Here is a 15,786-nt window from a genome sequence, read left to right as displayed (position 1 = left end):
TCAAATCGTCCCACCGCGGGCTCCGAGCTCCAGAGTGAGCTCTGCCTCTGCACCGCCATCCGCTCACCGGCCTGCGCCTGCGGGACCGTCGCACCTCCGCCCGGGATGGAGAAGGATGTCCCTGCACCGGACCCGTCCTGCCTGCGGAACGGGGCGGGGGGTGTCCTGTACGGGGAGTTCAGCGACTCTCAGAACGACAGCCTCCGCTACTCCGTGAGCCTGTCCGAGAGCGCGCTCACCATCCAGCGGATCTCCTCGTCCCCCGACCGAACTAACGTGGTCTTTAACTTGACGGACTGTGTGGGCTGCCGGGCGTACCGAGCCCCGGACAGCGGGGATGTGGGCGCGTACTTTACTGCCTATTTCTACCCGTTCAAGCGGCGTTGGATGAGCGCTGGAGTGGCGCGCCAAAGAGTGGAGCAGTGTTTTCGGGTCGCTCTGGTCCAGGACCCCAGCGCCAACCTCCAGGAGGCTGAGAGGTGGGCTCGGGCCATCAGAGATGCCTCCGCGCTGCAGGCACCGAGAGCGGGTAAGTCAGCCCCTCCACAATCTGTACTCACTTGAAACACAGGAGGATGCAACTTGATATCATAAAATCTATAAAGTGTATGTTGAGCATTGTTGCTGTGTATAAGCCCCTAGGTTTCAATTCAATATTGTTTGTTTTTTATCAACCAACCATTCTTATTCCTTGTAAATAGATCATAATTTGTTTAGTGTTTGCAAAATGAGTAAGTGAGTGAGTAAGAACAGCCTAGAGAAGAGCCTACTGCCCTGCAACATAAAGCTGCCATTGTCCTTTAACAGACTAATTCCTATACTATTATTATTTGTATTGCTAAAACAGGTTTGTGAAGTCTTCTACTTGGACTAACTGCCCCATGCTGCTTATAACCTGCTCTACCTGCTGTATGACAGTACAGACCCAACTGTCAGGAGTAGTAGTAATTAGACCGCCTCTTCCACATTCATTCACTCAGAGCGCATGTGAGAAGCATTCCTGTAAGATCCAGACAGACAGCACACTGCTCTGTCTCCTTCCCCTTACAGCCACTTAAGCAGTTAGGTTCCTCCTCAGGGCCGGGTGGTCGGTTCCTTCATTATTCGTGCGCGGCAAATTACCCGGGAGGATTTTCTTGTTGATGTGAGGAGGAAAAAAAATCACATCAAAACAAAAGCTGTTTTCAAAAACCGCCTGCTTTGTCTAATTAGAGTTGTGTCAAGTCTACCCCCTCTTTGTTGGAAATCTAGACTGCTTCTCAGCTCTGACATAACAAGACGGTGATTAGCATAAGCACAATATGAGAGTGTGTGTGCACATAATTAGGTCTATCCTTCATTTGGGAGGCAGGGAGAGCAGTGCTAATGATGGTACAAAGTCGTATGGGCTGTAAAATGATGACAAGAGAAGACTCGGGGTAAGGCATCTGTTTCCCTGCGGAGACGAGCTGCTACATTTGATATCTTCTGACATAAAAGGACAAGTTTAAAAATGTTTTGAGGTTTAAATAATTCATTTGTAATTATAGTATTCATTAGTGGATTCAAGAAATTAAAAATAGAAAGTTTCTGTTTTGTGGTGGCAACGGCTCGAGCTGCACGATGTTGGAGATTATAGTCATATGTTCAGTACCAAAGTATTGATATTACTGCAGTATTTTATCAGACTTTCACTTATATTAAAACTAAAAAGTCCAGTTTATTTGTCAAATAAAAACTTGAGTGAATCAAAATTAAGACTGACGTAAAAGTGGATTGTGTAACGTTTGGTGGAGGGTCTGCCACCTGCTTTTCTTCCTTGAGATATTATTGCTTCGTCTGGAATGTTTCACAATATAGTTTAAACCTTTCTATCATCATGGAGACCAAACCAGACCAAGTTACAGGTCAGATCTGTGGAGAGGTGATCCCCCTTCTAGGTATTTTTGAGCAATAGGTTCAGTAGGCTTATGCTTATGTCACAAACCAAGAAGATGTTTGGAAAGATGCGATTACAACTTCCCAGGCTCCAATTTTCTTCATCTCCATGTCATTGTAGTGTTCTGTTACGTTCAGCTAATCAACAGTTACAACCACACCTCAGTTTTCACGATTTCCCCACTGACGCACAACTCCGAGCGCACCGGCTACATGCGATTAGAAGAGATGAGGCGCCAAATTCAAGAGGATTCCAAACAGCACATACGAATGCAGTCTTCATTTTACCACTGATCACATTTACTTTAGTGGATTTTATTTGGGGGTGTACAAAAATATCAAAATATCATATTGTTTAAGGTGATGATACAGTATCGATTTTGTGGACTCCTGTATCGATACATCGCCAAGAGGTTTTTTTTTGTGTATATTTTACTCAATTATTTTGTTAAAGTGCTACAGTTTTGTTGCTTGTTTAGAAGAAGGAAACTTGTTTATGCAGCACATTTGACATTTTCACTGTTTTGATGATTAAAATATTTCTGTTTCATATTCACTTTGCCCAAGAAGTGGTTTAACAAAGACTTTTAGCATCACAGCCATGATTTAGCCTTTATTTTTTACTGAATAATATCGAATCGATTTGAAATATATCGTATAAAATCAAAAGCTCAGTGTATGGAGATATGTATCATATTGTGGCTTTTGTATCGAGGTTTGTATCGGCAACTTCTTGATGATACCCAGCCCAGCCGGTTTTAATAGATCCATGTTAGGTGAGCCCATTCTCAGTAACTACAGAGGAAGAATCTTTATAAACGTCTTCCTGGTTTGTGACGTAAACGTGAATAGAGCCTATAAAACCTGCAATTGAATTGAAGCGTAAGGTAGATCTGTTTAATGTCATAGTGTGGAACATTTGATGCAGAGCAATGATAAAACCATAAAAACCAGAAGGTGATAGACCCCCATCTGAAAAGTTAAACAGTGCACAGTGAATAAGAAAAATACATTTATAGTTTTATTTGTTGTTGTTGTTGTTTTTTAAAGAAACTTACATTGACATTTGGTTAGATGGAGAATCTTTGTGTTGTTGTGATATATTTAAACACTAAGAATTAAAGCTGTGCAATTAATTGAGTTTTGATTGCGATTTTGATTTGTGTGTCAAACGATCTCCAAACTCATATAAACGAGTTGAAACAATAGAGCTTAATAAAGTAAGTATAAGTATATTTATTGTAGAACAGCTGGATATATAGTTTATTTTGGATACATTTATGTTTTTCTATGCCTTATTTCATGTTCAAAGTATATTTTTTATTCATTTTATGCTTTATACACCGCAAAACTGCTCTAAGGTTCATATTTGTAGCCTATATTTAATTTCAATTTGAAAGTTTTGCACAAATTATCAATAACAAAGTGTTTTTTAGAGAGAAAGGCTGAATAAATGCATCGTGTAACTAAAAAATAATCATTTGAATAATTGTGATAATGATTTTTTTACATAATCAAGTAGCCTTACTACTTGTAACTCATGCAAGATGTACTGTGGAACATTCCAAGCACAGCAACAACATCACCATGGAGACAAGCAGGTGGCGACCCCTTACCAGAAAAGTTACATAGAGCACGTTTAGTCTTTTAGTGTTTTAAAAAGCAGCTGATAAAACATGACAAATTAGCAGCACGTCTTATGTCGACGTGACCTTAACAAAAAGTGAGTAATATGTCCTATGCAGCTCTAAAAGGCAATTTAACGTAATACATCTTCTAAGTAGACTGTGACTGGTGGTGTATCTCAAAGCGGCATAGTTCTGCACTTGGCCAGTCTGGCGGTCGGTGACTAATCTGGAATGCAGGTTGCCGGGCACAGGCGGGAGTGTAAGTATCAGAGATGAGGAATGAGGTTAGCCTTCCCGGTGGCTGCCTCCAGGTGTGCACAGCAAACACACCGCGGTAAATAAAGATTGGAGAGGAGCATCCTGCCTCCCTTTGCAAACAGGGTGCATTCAGGAGACATTACGACATACTAGAATAGCTATCTCTTAACTTTGAGGAGGGCAGGTCAGAATTGTGTGCGGGAATTTGTTGTTTAAAAGTTCTATGATACGCAAAATTTACTCTTGTGAGCTTTAAGCCTTGTTATAATGTTGTTACTTCGTCAAAAACAAACCAGTATTTTGCACATGTCTGAGTAATCCTTTGTTATTAGTTTGTCACAAAGCGGTAGTTTTCAAGTTAACAGCTACCATTTACCTTTTGTTTAGTATTTTGGGCACAGGACCTTATTTTCTAGTGAGCCAGAGCATTGGAGATGTGTGGAGACACTTTTTAAAATATTCCATCCAGTCCTTGCATTTGCAGAAGTCGCTGGTGCTAGGCTAGTGCATGTCAATGGCCATAGTTAGCTTGCCACTAAAAACCATTTTAACCACTCCACAAAACACCCGAAGCAAATCTATTATTACACCAGACTCTCGATGTAAATGTGTGTGTTGATAGAATAATGTTTGAACTAAAACTAACCTTGCATCGCATGAATCGTTGCATATTGAGGGACTATTTTCTCATGTATCAGTCCGCCGTTGCCAAGTTTTCTATCAGGAAGTACAACTCACTGCTGCTCAGACATAAATCCTTCAAATGCAAGGTTGGTTTAACTTCTAAAATTATTCTATCAACACAGACATTCACATCGACAATCTGGTGTAATAATAGATTTTCTTCGGGTGTTTTGTGGAGTGGGTAAAACTGTTTTTAGTGGCAGGATAACTATGGCCATTGACATGCACTAGCCTAGCGCCAGTGACCTCTGCAAATACAAGGACTGGATGGAATATTTTAAAAAGTGTCTCCACACATCTCCAATGCTCTGGCTCACTAGGAAATGAGGTCTCTTGAATAGAGATCGGAAAGTCTACAGCTGAAAGTATCCAAATGATCCCAGTGAAGGTGTATGGGGTTTAAAAAGAGAGTTGAGCATTTCCTTTATTACAAGTGAAAAATTGTATAGCACAGTCAGATGGCCGGTGTCCAAAAGCTTTGTTTATTTTTAAAATAACTAAGGATGTAAAAATAACCAAAATATCGTGATATTGTACCGTCAAAGTTCTCACAATAATATCGTGGACCATCACAATATATCGAATTACAAGTCTTTTTGCTTAAATTAAGTTATGGTGCAAAAAAAAAAAAAAAAAAAAAAACTACAAAAAACCTACATAGACCATGATCCTTTGCTCCATTTCAGTGCAGTTCTAGACACTTTTAAGTCTTAGTTCTTTGGATTAAGTCTTATCAAGGCATTTTAATAGGAAAAAGTAGCATATTAACAGTTTTGTTCGCAGCCGCCACAAAATATCGCAATAAATATCGTACCTTGAAATGTATAAGATGACTATATCGTATCGTGAGACTTGGATATCGTTAGATCCCTATAAATAATGTTTAAGCAAAAAGCCTTTGTTAGATCATTATTCTTGCTTTGGAAAACACTATACATGTTTTCACTTTTATTTTACTGTTCCTTACATTTGCACCTCTACAAGAACTCTGGTGTGAGTTTTCAGTTTAATTTCATTTCCTGTATTACCACATGACGTCACAAGGTGGAACAGAGTGTTTTCTGTTTGAGAGAACAACTCAGTGACCTCAATATGCAGCATTTGTGAGTCAAACCTGGGTGAATGAAGCAAAACACAACTCCAGGTCTGTTTTTGATCAGGAAACAGCAATATAACATAGATTAGAAAATAGTGTCATATGGGCCCTTTAACTATCATCCAATCCAATCCACTTTATTTATAGCACATTTAAAAAAAACACAGTTTCCTAAGTGCTGCACAAATACATACTAATAACAACAAATATATAATAAATAAATAATCATACTAGTCTTAAATAAATAAAACCAGTAAAATCAAATAAGCTTAAAACCATCAAATTAAATCAGACCAAATTAATCTACCATCATGTTGTAGAGTAATTTGTTGACCTGGTTTATAGTTAATACTGTATTTCTATAATTGCTGGGCCTATCCATATGAAAGAAGAACTGGCACAAAGTTCAACAGATTTTTGTCAGCTCAAATAAACAAAAAATCTATGAAAAAAGTGTTCACAATAACGTCAGAAAGTAGTGACATTATGCAACTCAAAATATGTGATTGTTGTTAGTTGGACAGACTTAAAAAACATAAAATTAATATAACATAATGATAAAGTTCAACATTTGTGTATCATAACTTTGTATATTTCATTCAAAAACAGTCTAATTTCCCACAGAGCTACATAGGTCCCTACCTTCCCTCTGAAACTCTGCCATCATCAAATCCTAGAACGATATTCAGACCGTTTTTTTTCCATTAGTCTAGCAGATGGTAACCTGGCCAGCTTTGTCATTTCGCATCAACGCTTGGCACTTTTGGAAGGCGTCGAGGTGTTACTTCGCACATTTTAATTAGAAAGCGCCGCCTCATAAAAACAATTTGTCCCTCCATCACACTTCCAAACACTCATATTCTCAATTCATCTGGGGAATCGGATCCGGGGCTGGCCCAATCACACGCTACTTAGGGGCTAAAAGTCGCGCTAATAATTCCAAAATGAACTCATCAAATCGGGCGTGTGAAAGTCAATGCGCTTTGCTAATCTGGCGGTGTAGTTAGCTCGAAGTTAATTGCGTGTCATGTCATCTGGATGTGCAGATGGAGAAGGTTGGATTAAAAGAGTAGCCAGAATGATTCAAATGAGAGTTCTTAATGAGAGACTTGTACTTCACTGGAAGAAAACACTGCGGGGTAGAGTGGTTTCGTCTTTGATTGGGTGCTTGGGTACTTTCAAAGGTCTAACAAGTTTCTGATTGGACTATCAATGACTTGGTTCTAAAATATACTCAAGGACTTTTGAATAGTTAGCTTACAGATCTAAAACACTTTCTACAGCTGTATTGGTGACTGGGGCTGCGAGATTAAAGCAAAATTGAAATGATTATGTCTTATTCTGCATAAAAACTGCTAACTCTGTAGTTTAGATCTATACAAGCATGTTCAGAAATGAGTTCAGATTTTGGATTAATATCTTGGACTATTTTTTGTCTTTATGGCACTGATTAAAAGTTTGTCTTGTTTATGTTGGTGGAATACATTTTGAAACCCATTAATAAGAAGAATTTCAATCAAATCAGCCCTAACACCAGTTCAATTTCTTTTTTGGGCCTGTCCACACGACGTTTTTTGGTCGAAGTTTGTATTTGTTTTGGCCTTTCGTCCACACGAAGCTGGCGTTTCGTGTGAGTGAAAAAGGTATTTTTTGAGAAAAGGATCCAGAGTGGAGAAATCTGAGAACACCAGCAGCTTTGGGAAAACAATGACAGTGCGACCCCATTATCGCCAGGGTCCTCTGATACACGAAGACTGCAGCCCTCGAACTGGCCTCTGTGGACCGCAAGACCATTGCCAGGATGTGACAGGTGTAGCCTACGGAGCCCCTTATGTCGGCCAGCAACCGAGACACGCTGCTACTGCTCATGCTCATGCTCACACACCATGCAGATTACACACATGGATCAATAACAAAGATTACGCACATGTAATTAAACTTTGAGACCAAGTTATTCTAGTAATTCTCATCCAAATCTTTTGGCTACAAACGAAAACTTATGTTTAACGTTTGCAAAACAAAACAGCTATATTTCTGGGATACATCTAAAATGCATTAAATGCATTAAATATTATTATCATTGTTAACAGCGCCACAAACAGCATATGTATTACATCGTTTTCACTTATTGTCATCTGGATGTGAATATTGACACGTGGGGGCACGCAATTTTTTTTCAGCCCGCAGGAGCTTTGCTGTGTAGCCTTTATCTTATATGTTCAGTATGTAACTTGTGGTGGAAATTTTAGTATTGGGTGTTGTTTTTTTCTGTTGCTCAAGTAAGAAGTGTTAAAAGCCACACTGTTCTTTGTCTAATCTGTTCTCTCACAGGAAGTCTATATGCACCTTCGGGTTTTCCATTCACATGTCTGCTGTATGTGTCACACGTTAAGTGTTTTATCATCCTGACTTGCACTGAGATGTTAATGTAAAGGTGTTACCTCTCTGAGCTACGAAAACCAAATGACCAGCCAGACTGACCTAAATGCAAACTGTTCTTGGGGAAGGGCTTGGACCTCAGAGAGTATTTAAATCTTATTACCCCATTGCTCTGGGCTCAGTGCAGTAGAAACTCTGTCCTTCAGTAGTGAAACCGTTTGTTACCAGTACAAATGTAATGAACCAATATAGACATTCTTCTTGTATGTTTTGGTATTATTTTACAGATCATTTCCATGACAAACTTCTGGAGGTGGCACATCACTGGTATAAATCCACAGAAATATAAAGTTAAAACCATACATCAGAGCATTTTCCATGGAGACAGATATGTTTAATGCCATACTGTGGAAGATTACAGCCTAATTAAAAACATTTCCATGGAAACAAGCAGGTGGAAGTTCTGTTGAGTCAGGTTTGTGAAAATGCAAGCCCGCTCTAGTGACGATTACCGGTGTACAAAAATATTGAAATATTGTTATATATCGTATCCCTTAATGTGATAATACACTCCTCTTGCTATTATCCTTTGCTCTTCCTAAATGCATTTTTTTTAAAATGTTGTTATTACTATTGTATTGGATTGTTACTGTATAATATGCTGTGTTTATGTTCCCTCATCCCGATTGTAACTGCTGACGACACACAGTCATGTTTGTTGTATCAAGTTTATGCACCGAGTTGTGTATAATTAATTAAAAAAAATTTAAAAAAGTGATAATACAGTATCGATATCGTGGGCTGCTGTATTGATATATTGCCAAGAGTATATTTTGGTATATTTTATTCAATTATTTCTTTACAGTGCTGCAGTTTTGTTGCTTGTTTAGAGGATGGAAATTAATTTATGCAACACATTTGACATTTTCACTGTTTTGATGATTATAATGTTTGTGTTTCATATGAACTTTGCATAAGAAGTGGTTTTACAAAGACTTTTAGTATCACAGCCATCATTTACCCTTCATTTTGGATTGAATCGTATCAAATTGGTTTGAAATATATCAAATCGAAAATGCACTGTATCGAGATATGTATCGTATCGTGGCCTATGTATCAAAGTATGTATCTTCTTAATCAAACCCAGCCCTAGTGAGGAGGCATGTTTATATAGGTTTTAGTCATTTTTTGGCTAAACTGTTACATATTGTGGCTTTTGGATTGCATATTTTTATTCTCTTGAGGCCTTGAACTTGCGTTGTCTCTGAATATTTTAAACTTATTTATTTGGTATTCATCTCACTTTCCATTTGCTTTATACTGTCCTTAATGTATAGACAGACAGACTAGTGGTGCATCTGCAAACGCTGCCTCCCACTCGCACTATCTTCTCTGTGTACGTAAAGGGTTAACTTGTAATTCGAATCGACTGGGACTCCATCGCACCAGTAGTTTTCGATGGCTTTGCGTTCTCACTTTCGCTTTATTGGATTGAATGAGGCGTGAATAATGAGCAAAGAAGTGAAGTCCACGATACAGCAGTGCACGCGTGGACTCTGGTCTCATGTTCTGGAGCTCATGCATGGAGAGACGAGATACACTGAGATACACGATTCGTTTGACGTCCCCATGCAGAGTACGCCTCCCCCCAGTGCTTCCTATTATAATATTTGTTGCTTAAGGAACAGTTGGTGAGGAGTCGGTTACAGATGGTGGCTTTATGCATTGGTGCTTGAGTCGTTGATTGAAATAAAACTGAGAGGATGTGAATATTTTTGTGTTGAATCATCTTTTAGCGTTTTGTGATGCAAGTGAAAAAAGAAAAACAAACGGATGCAGGCTAGGGTTGTCGAAAATCAGATACTAATCAACATTAAATACTAATTTGAGTAAGTATCTTAATATCGTCACTGAAAAAGTCACAAATGAACCTTTCCTGAATAGCTCTAGAATGATTTTGAACAATATCAAGAGCACATAGACTAGTATATGTTAGGGTTGGGCGGTAATACGATATTACGGCATTCTGTGTCATCAAAAAACTGCAACAGTAACAGTTTCATTACCGTCATAAAAAAAAAAAAATCTGCAGTGCATAAGGACCTAATATAATTTTATAATTTATAGGGATGTAACAATAACTGAAATATTGTGATATTGTATCATCAAAATTCTCACAATAATATCGTGGGCTGTCACAATATATCGAATCACAAGTTCCTTTGCTTAAATGCATGATTTACAGAAGCAACAGCTTAGAAAAATGGAGAACTACATATCCCAGGATTCATTTCTGTGCAGACAACATGAAGAAATATGTTTTTTACTTTACTTGCCTCTTCAAAATATCGCAATAAATATCGTATCGTGAGATGCATATCGTGATAATATCGTACTGTGAGATTTGGATATTGTTACATCCCTAGAATATGACAATAAATGTTGTACCAAATGACTGGTCAAAGCATCAGTCTTGCTGTTATGTATAATATTGTGAGCCTCCCCACCATATCGTGAGCATTCCCATGATATCGCAATACATATCGTACCTTGAGGCTCATACCATTACAATATCCATCCAGCCATCCATCCATCCATTTTCTTCCGCTTATCCGGGGCTGGGTCACGGGGGGCAGCAGCCTAAGCAGGGACTCCCAGACTTCCTTCACCCCAGACACGTCCTCCAGCTCCTCCGGGGGCCCCCAAGGTGTTCCCAGGCCAGCCGAGAGACATAGTCCCTCCAGCGTGTCCTGGGTCTTCCCCGGGGCCTCCTCCCGATGGGACATGCCCGGAACACCTCCCGAGGAAGGCGTCCAGGCAATATCGTATCGTGAAACTTGGATATCGTTACACCCCTAATAATTTATCGATAACTAAATTTCTTTGCTCAGTACAAATGAATGTGTGGTTGTATTTTCAATTTAATTCTAACATGATTTAAAACTAATAGTGTCTACAATGTTTCTTTTAACTGCGTGGGGAGATGACGTTCGATTTGTTTCGTTGCGTTGTCACGTGACGCTCATAAGGGAGACCAAGGCAAGATAGCAAGTCCGGCTGCAAGTGAGTTGGTCCCAAAAAAAATATTAGTACTTCTGCAATTTGGCAGCGTTTTGGCTTCAGGCTGAATGACGAGAAACGGACAAAAAAACCAGCTGACTGTACCCGTTGCGGTCTCAGGATACGCTGTAGCCTATAGCCTGTGCCATAGCATATATTTTCGTTACTGCATTTATTTATTGTTCTTTTATTAATAGTGTTTATATTATTGTAAGTCTGTAAGTACTGTTGATAAGAGTGTAAGATGCTGTAGGGCTGTGTTTTAATTTAGGCTAGTTGACTTGTGTTCACTAAACTGGAAGTGCACTTTAGCTCACCTCGCACAATTTGTTTTTTGTGTTGATACTTTTTAGGCAAATATAATGCTTGCTATTCTGTTTCTGAATGGTATAGGCGGAAGATACAAAATCATTCTTAATTAGTCAAGGTCATACCGTGTACCTTGGTAAAATGCTGAGAAGGTTTGACAGTATAAAAAGATATCGCTAGTATAGTGCAAAGTGTGTCACTCGCACACATGTGAGTTTAAGGTGACTTACTGAAATCCTAAAAAATATGCCTACTAAAATGTGTACAATAGAAACAGGTGTAAGATTTTGCTAAGCTAGTGTCTTGAGCCTGTTGAGCTTTTTGCATTACTAACGTTGATGACTGCTTTAGGGTAGTTATTATTTGAACTTTTGATTGAAACTGCTGATACTCTGGTCCTTAGCTGCTGAATTTTGTAATAATTGAAATACTCTTTTTTGTTAGTCTATCGACAAGCATGCATATTGGCAGAATACTCTGGCTATGTTTTTTAGATCAATAATGTTTAATAGGTTTTTCTTGACTCTCTCAGGACCAATGACAAAAATGATAGGCAGTTGTCATACAAGCTGCGTATCATGCGTCTTAGTTAATTTCAAGAAGCATGTACAAATTCTAAAATAGCCCTGGGGTATGTATACCTGGAGGAGCATGGTCTACACTAAAATGCTGAGAATGACAGTATAAAAATGGATCATCGATTTATTCAATCATTTAAAATCTTTGCCAACCAGTTATAAAACCAGACGAAATCCAACATGTTATGATCCTAAAAATTATTTAGTGGACCACTATGGAACCTACCTGGACTAGAGATGCAACGATACCGCTTTTCTATTCTGATACCGATGTCGATACTATGGCTTTAAGTATCTGAAATATCAACCGATACTAGGGCAGAGGCTGAAATTCCTTTAAACACAAACGACATGGTATCACTGTGTTTTGTAGGTGTTGTTTATCATACAGCACTCGACAGAACCACTACCAAACGGAGACAAATCACACCCGTCTCCAAAGCGACTCCTGGGACACACACACAGCACGTATCCTTCCGTATTCCACGCTGCGCTCACCTGCATCATGAGGCGAGGCGGTCCGCTCCCGTGTCCTCCTCATCTTTAAAGGTGATGTCTGTGTTATAGTTCGAGACACTTGCATCATCCTATTTGGTACGCCACCTTCTATGATGTTAACAGTGCTGGTTTACCGAAGTAGCATTCACAAAGCGGGATGATTGTTGGCAATATTCAACATGCATTTGCTGAAAAAACTCAAGCGGCCTATCAGCGTGATCGGGGTGCAATGTCTTTAAGCGACGCTGTAATTTATTTGGCGTCATGCTGTCTGCTGCCAACATTTTTAGACACAGTAAACACAACAGTCTTTCCTCGTTTCCCACAGTAGTCACAGTGAAGCCTTACATACAGTTTGTTCTCTGCACTTCATATCTCCTGTTCTGTGCTGTGTGTGCGTTTGCTCGTTACAAAAAACCCGACACTGTAGCGCTAATACTCCCTGCCCCCACTCTGACAATGAGAGCGTCACTGCCAGCTACTGTAGTGGATGTGAAATTACACTTTATTCTAGTATGGCAAAAAAAAAAAAAAAAATTTGTTCCCTGAGGTCACAGGCCACTATTTGAGAAGGATTGTCATAAAATAACGACAGAACAGCTTTGAAAAAACAAAAGTTCAGTATAAAAAAGTGTTTTTGATCATCATTGTCCAGTAAATCATTTTATTACACCAATGTATAGACCAAAATGAGACATAAACTGAACTGATATCTTAAGGCCGATATCCGATCCATCAAAATGTTCAGTATTGATACAAATATTTGATACCAGGATCGTATAAGTGCATCCCTAACCTGGACCACAGAGAAAAAAGAAAGTACTATGGTTAAAAATCACATTCAGTTGTCAAAATAAAGAGTGCTTTTTATTGTCATCATGATATTAGAATCGTATTGAGTATCAAATCTATTCCTTAGTATCGAAATCAAGTTTGAAATTTCAGTATCATGACAATACTAATACAGAATGTTGGGATTGTTGTACTGGCTCATGGTAGAACTGCGAGATTAATCAAATAGAAATGGCTAACCCTGTAGTTTAGATCTGCACAAACATCTTCTGAAATGCGATTCCTGTATTAATCTCTCATTAGTTTATATTTCAGTCCTTTTGTCAATACTTCTGGACATGTTTACAATCTGAACTTTGGAAAGAATCCTATTATTAAAACAAAAATCGCAAATGTAATCACAATGCTCGTCAGAAAAATCGCAATTAGATTTTTTTCCCCAAGTCATTGAGTCCAAGTTCATGGTGCGGTGTATCTCTTTCTCACTCTCAGCTGACTTGTCTGTAAATCTCCTCTTTGGCATTCCTCTGGGCATCCTGTTTCTTGGCAGAGCTAAACTCAGCCCTCTGTCTATCCATAGCCCATATCCCTCCTCTGCAGGTTCAAACCATCTCAGTCACAGCTTCTCTGACTATAAAACCTTTAAAGAGGGCGTAACACTTCTATGAGCTACTAATATAACAGAATTAGAGCACCGTGTAAACTTGTATTGTTTTGAAAATGCTTTATTTGCCAAAATCATCGTATTATCATGTTTAATAAGCTTTAGTTTTGTTCTTGAAACTCTTAAACAACGCACTGCACATCGCATCAGGTTTGTGAAGTTGTAGTGTATCGTTTTGTAACATGCTTTTGTATATTTAGAAAAGAAATGCTGAGCTGGAGCATGGGAGCGCAAGTTTATAAGCCCTTAAACCATCACCAGACTCGTTCTGTGGTCAAATTGTGTTCTCGACAAGCACATGGCTCCTCAAACATAGTGTACGTGGGATAAAGACTTCATTTGTTTACTTTGCCATTGTTCATTCAAGTTGCTGACAACAGAAGGAGCTCCAGCGCTTAAAGGCCTCACTGGAAACAGAGGTGAAGTTTATAAAGTATATTTTCCAAATGCAGACATTTTGTAACATATTTTACATTTTCTAACATATTTTTTATGTTAGAAAATATAAAATACTTACCTAAGCTGTCCAAAAGTATGTTTAAATGTACATTGGGCCTATCAATTGCTTTTCTTCATGGAGATGTCAGTGCTTTGTCTGGATTGTTTCACAGTATGGCGTTTCTATCTTCATGGAGACCAAATCAGACCAAGACAACTCCACTCACAGTCAAAATGCCTGTATTGTTTTGTTTTTTTGTAGGTATTTTTGAGCAATAAAACCACCTGTAATCGAATAAATGTAAGGTAGATGTGTTTAATGTCATATTGTGGAACATTCTAAGCAGAGCAATGACTTATTAATAGAAACAAGAAGCTGACCAACCCCAAAGGAAAAGTTGAACAATGTACCTTTACAAAGAGAGTAAATTCCACAAGAATGCATAAATGTGTAAATCCGTCGTATAATAACACACATAGCTTTTTCCAGTGAGTTTTGTTGATAAAATATTTAGAAATTAATGGTTATATAGAAGATTTTCCAAGGAAAGAGAAATGCAACAACTGTTTGTCCTTTTTTAAATGTTGCGCTTCACTCCTTTTCCCCTTCTCTTCTTTCAGCGACGTCAAAAACTGACTTTCTTTAGTGGCGAACTGGTCGTGAATTCTTGTCTGTCATTGAAACAAACTTTCTGCAAACTGAGAGGAAGCTACAGTTTGAAAAAGACGCCAAGAACCGCTGTGCTGGTTGAGTAAATGGCATCAGTGCGTGAGAGGCGAACATAAACCACGCAATCCCAGCACACCGGCAAGTCAGTGATGCTAGAATCGTAGGGAGTTTGATTGACAACCTAACAGCCAATAGAAAAAGAGGTAGCCTTGTTATCTATTGGCTGATGTTTATCTGCCCCCACCACGTCCACAGTTGATGGATTTTCATTCTTTATTTTTATTGGTCATCATAATTACAAGGCTGCAGCTTCTCTATAATTCTGTTTTGAACTTTCATTGACAATTTTAAACAAAACTAAAAAATCCTCCACACAACCTTTAAATGCAGACAGCACACAGAGGTCTGATTCTGTTCTATTTTCTGATATGTTATAATGTTGTTTCCTCATCAAAAACATACCCGGAGTTTTGTTTTGTTTTACTCTCTTATCCAAATCCAGCAAATTAAGGCCTGAGTCCTTCTCTCAAACTGAAAATACCGTGAGATGTCATGTGGTAATACAAGCTCCACTGTGTTTTTAAACTCCATACACCTTCACTAAAATCACTTGGATAATTTCAGCCTGGAATTGCCGATCTGTACTGAACAAAATGTGAATAAGGTGGAGCAGAGCATTTTGAGCTTTGGAGATGCAGACAGACTAATAAAGGATTACTCAAACGGGTGTGAATGAAACAAAACACAACTCCAGGTCTGTTTTTGATTAAGTAACAGCAGTATAACATGACTAAAAGCACACAAGTGTCAGCTGT

The 15,786-nt window shown here is 38.7% G+C and overlaps 1 protein-coding gene across 1 annotated transcript in view; it reads left to right on the top strand.

Moving 5' to 3' along the window:
• Positions 1-105: 105 nt before the first annotated feature.
• LOC110160669 (sphingosine kinase 1) overlaps positions 106-15,786 on the top strand; it is a 62,984-nt gene continuing 47,303 nt past the window's right edge. The window contains exons 1-2 of the mRNA XM_055152923.1: positions 106-529; positions 1,279-1,281. Coding sequence (XP_055008898.1) covers positions 106-529; positions 1,279-1,281 — 427 coding nt within the window. The remainder of the gene's footprint in view (positions 530-1,278; positions 1,282-15,786) is intronic.

The sequence above is a fragment of the Boleophthalmus pectinirostris genome, unplaced genomic scaffold (genome assembly GCF_026225935.1).
Source record: "Boleophthalmus pectinirostris isolate CB_2022bp ecotype Guang Dong unplaced genomic scaffold, ASM2622593v1 HiC_scaffold_17, whole genome shotgun sequence".
Lineage (NCBI taxonomy): Eukaryota > Metazoa > Chordata > Actinopteri > Gobiiformes > Gobiidae > Boleophthalmus > Boleophthalmus pectinirostris.
The sequence above is the reverse complement of the archived record's forward strand: the minus strand, read 5'-3'. Positions and strand labels throughout refer to the sequence as shown.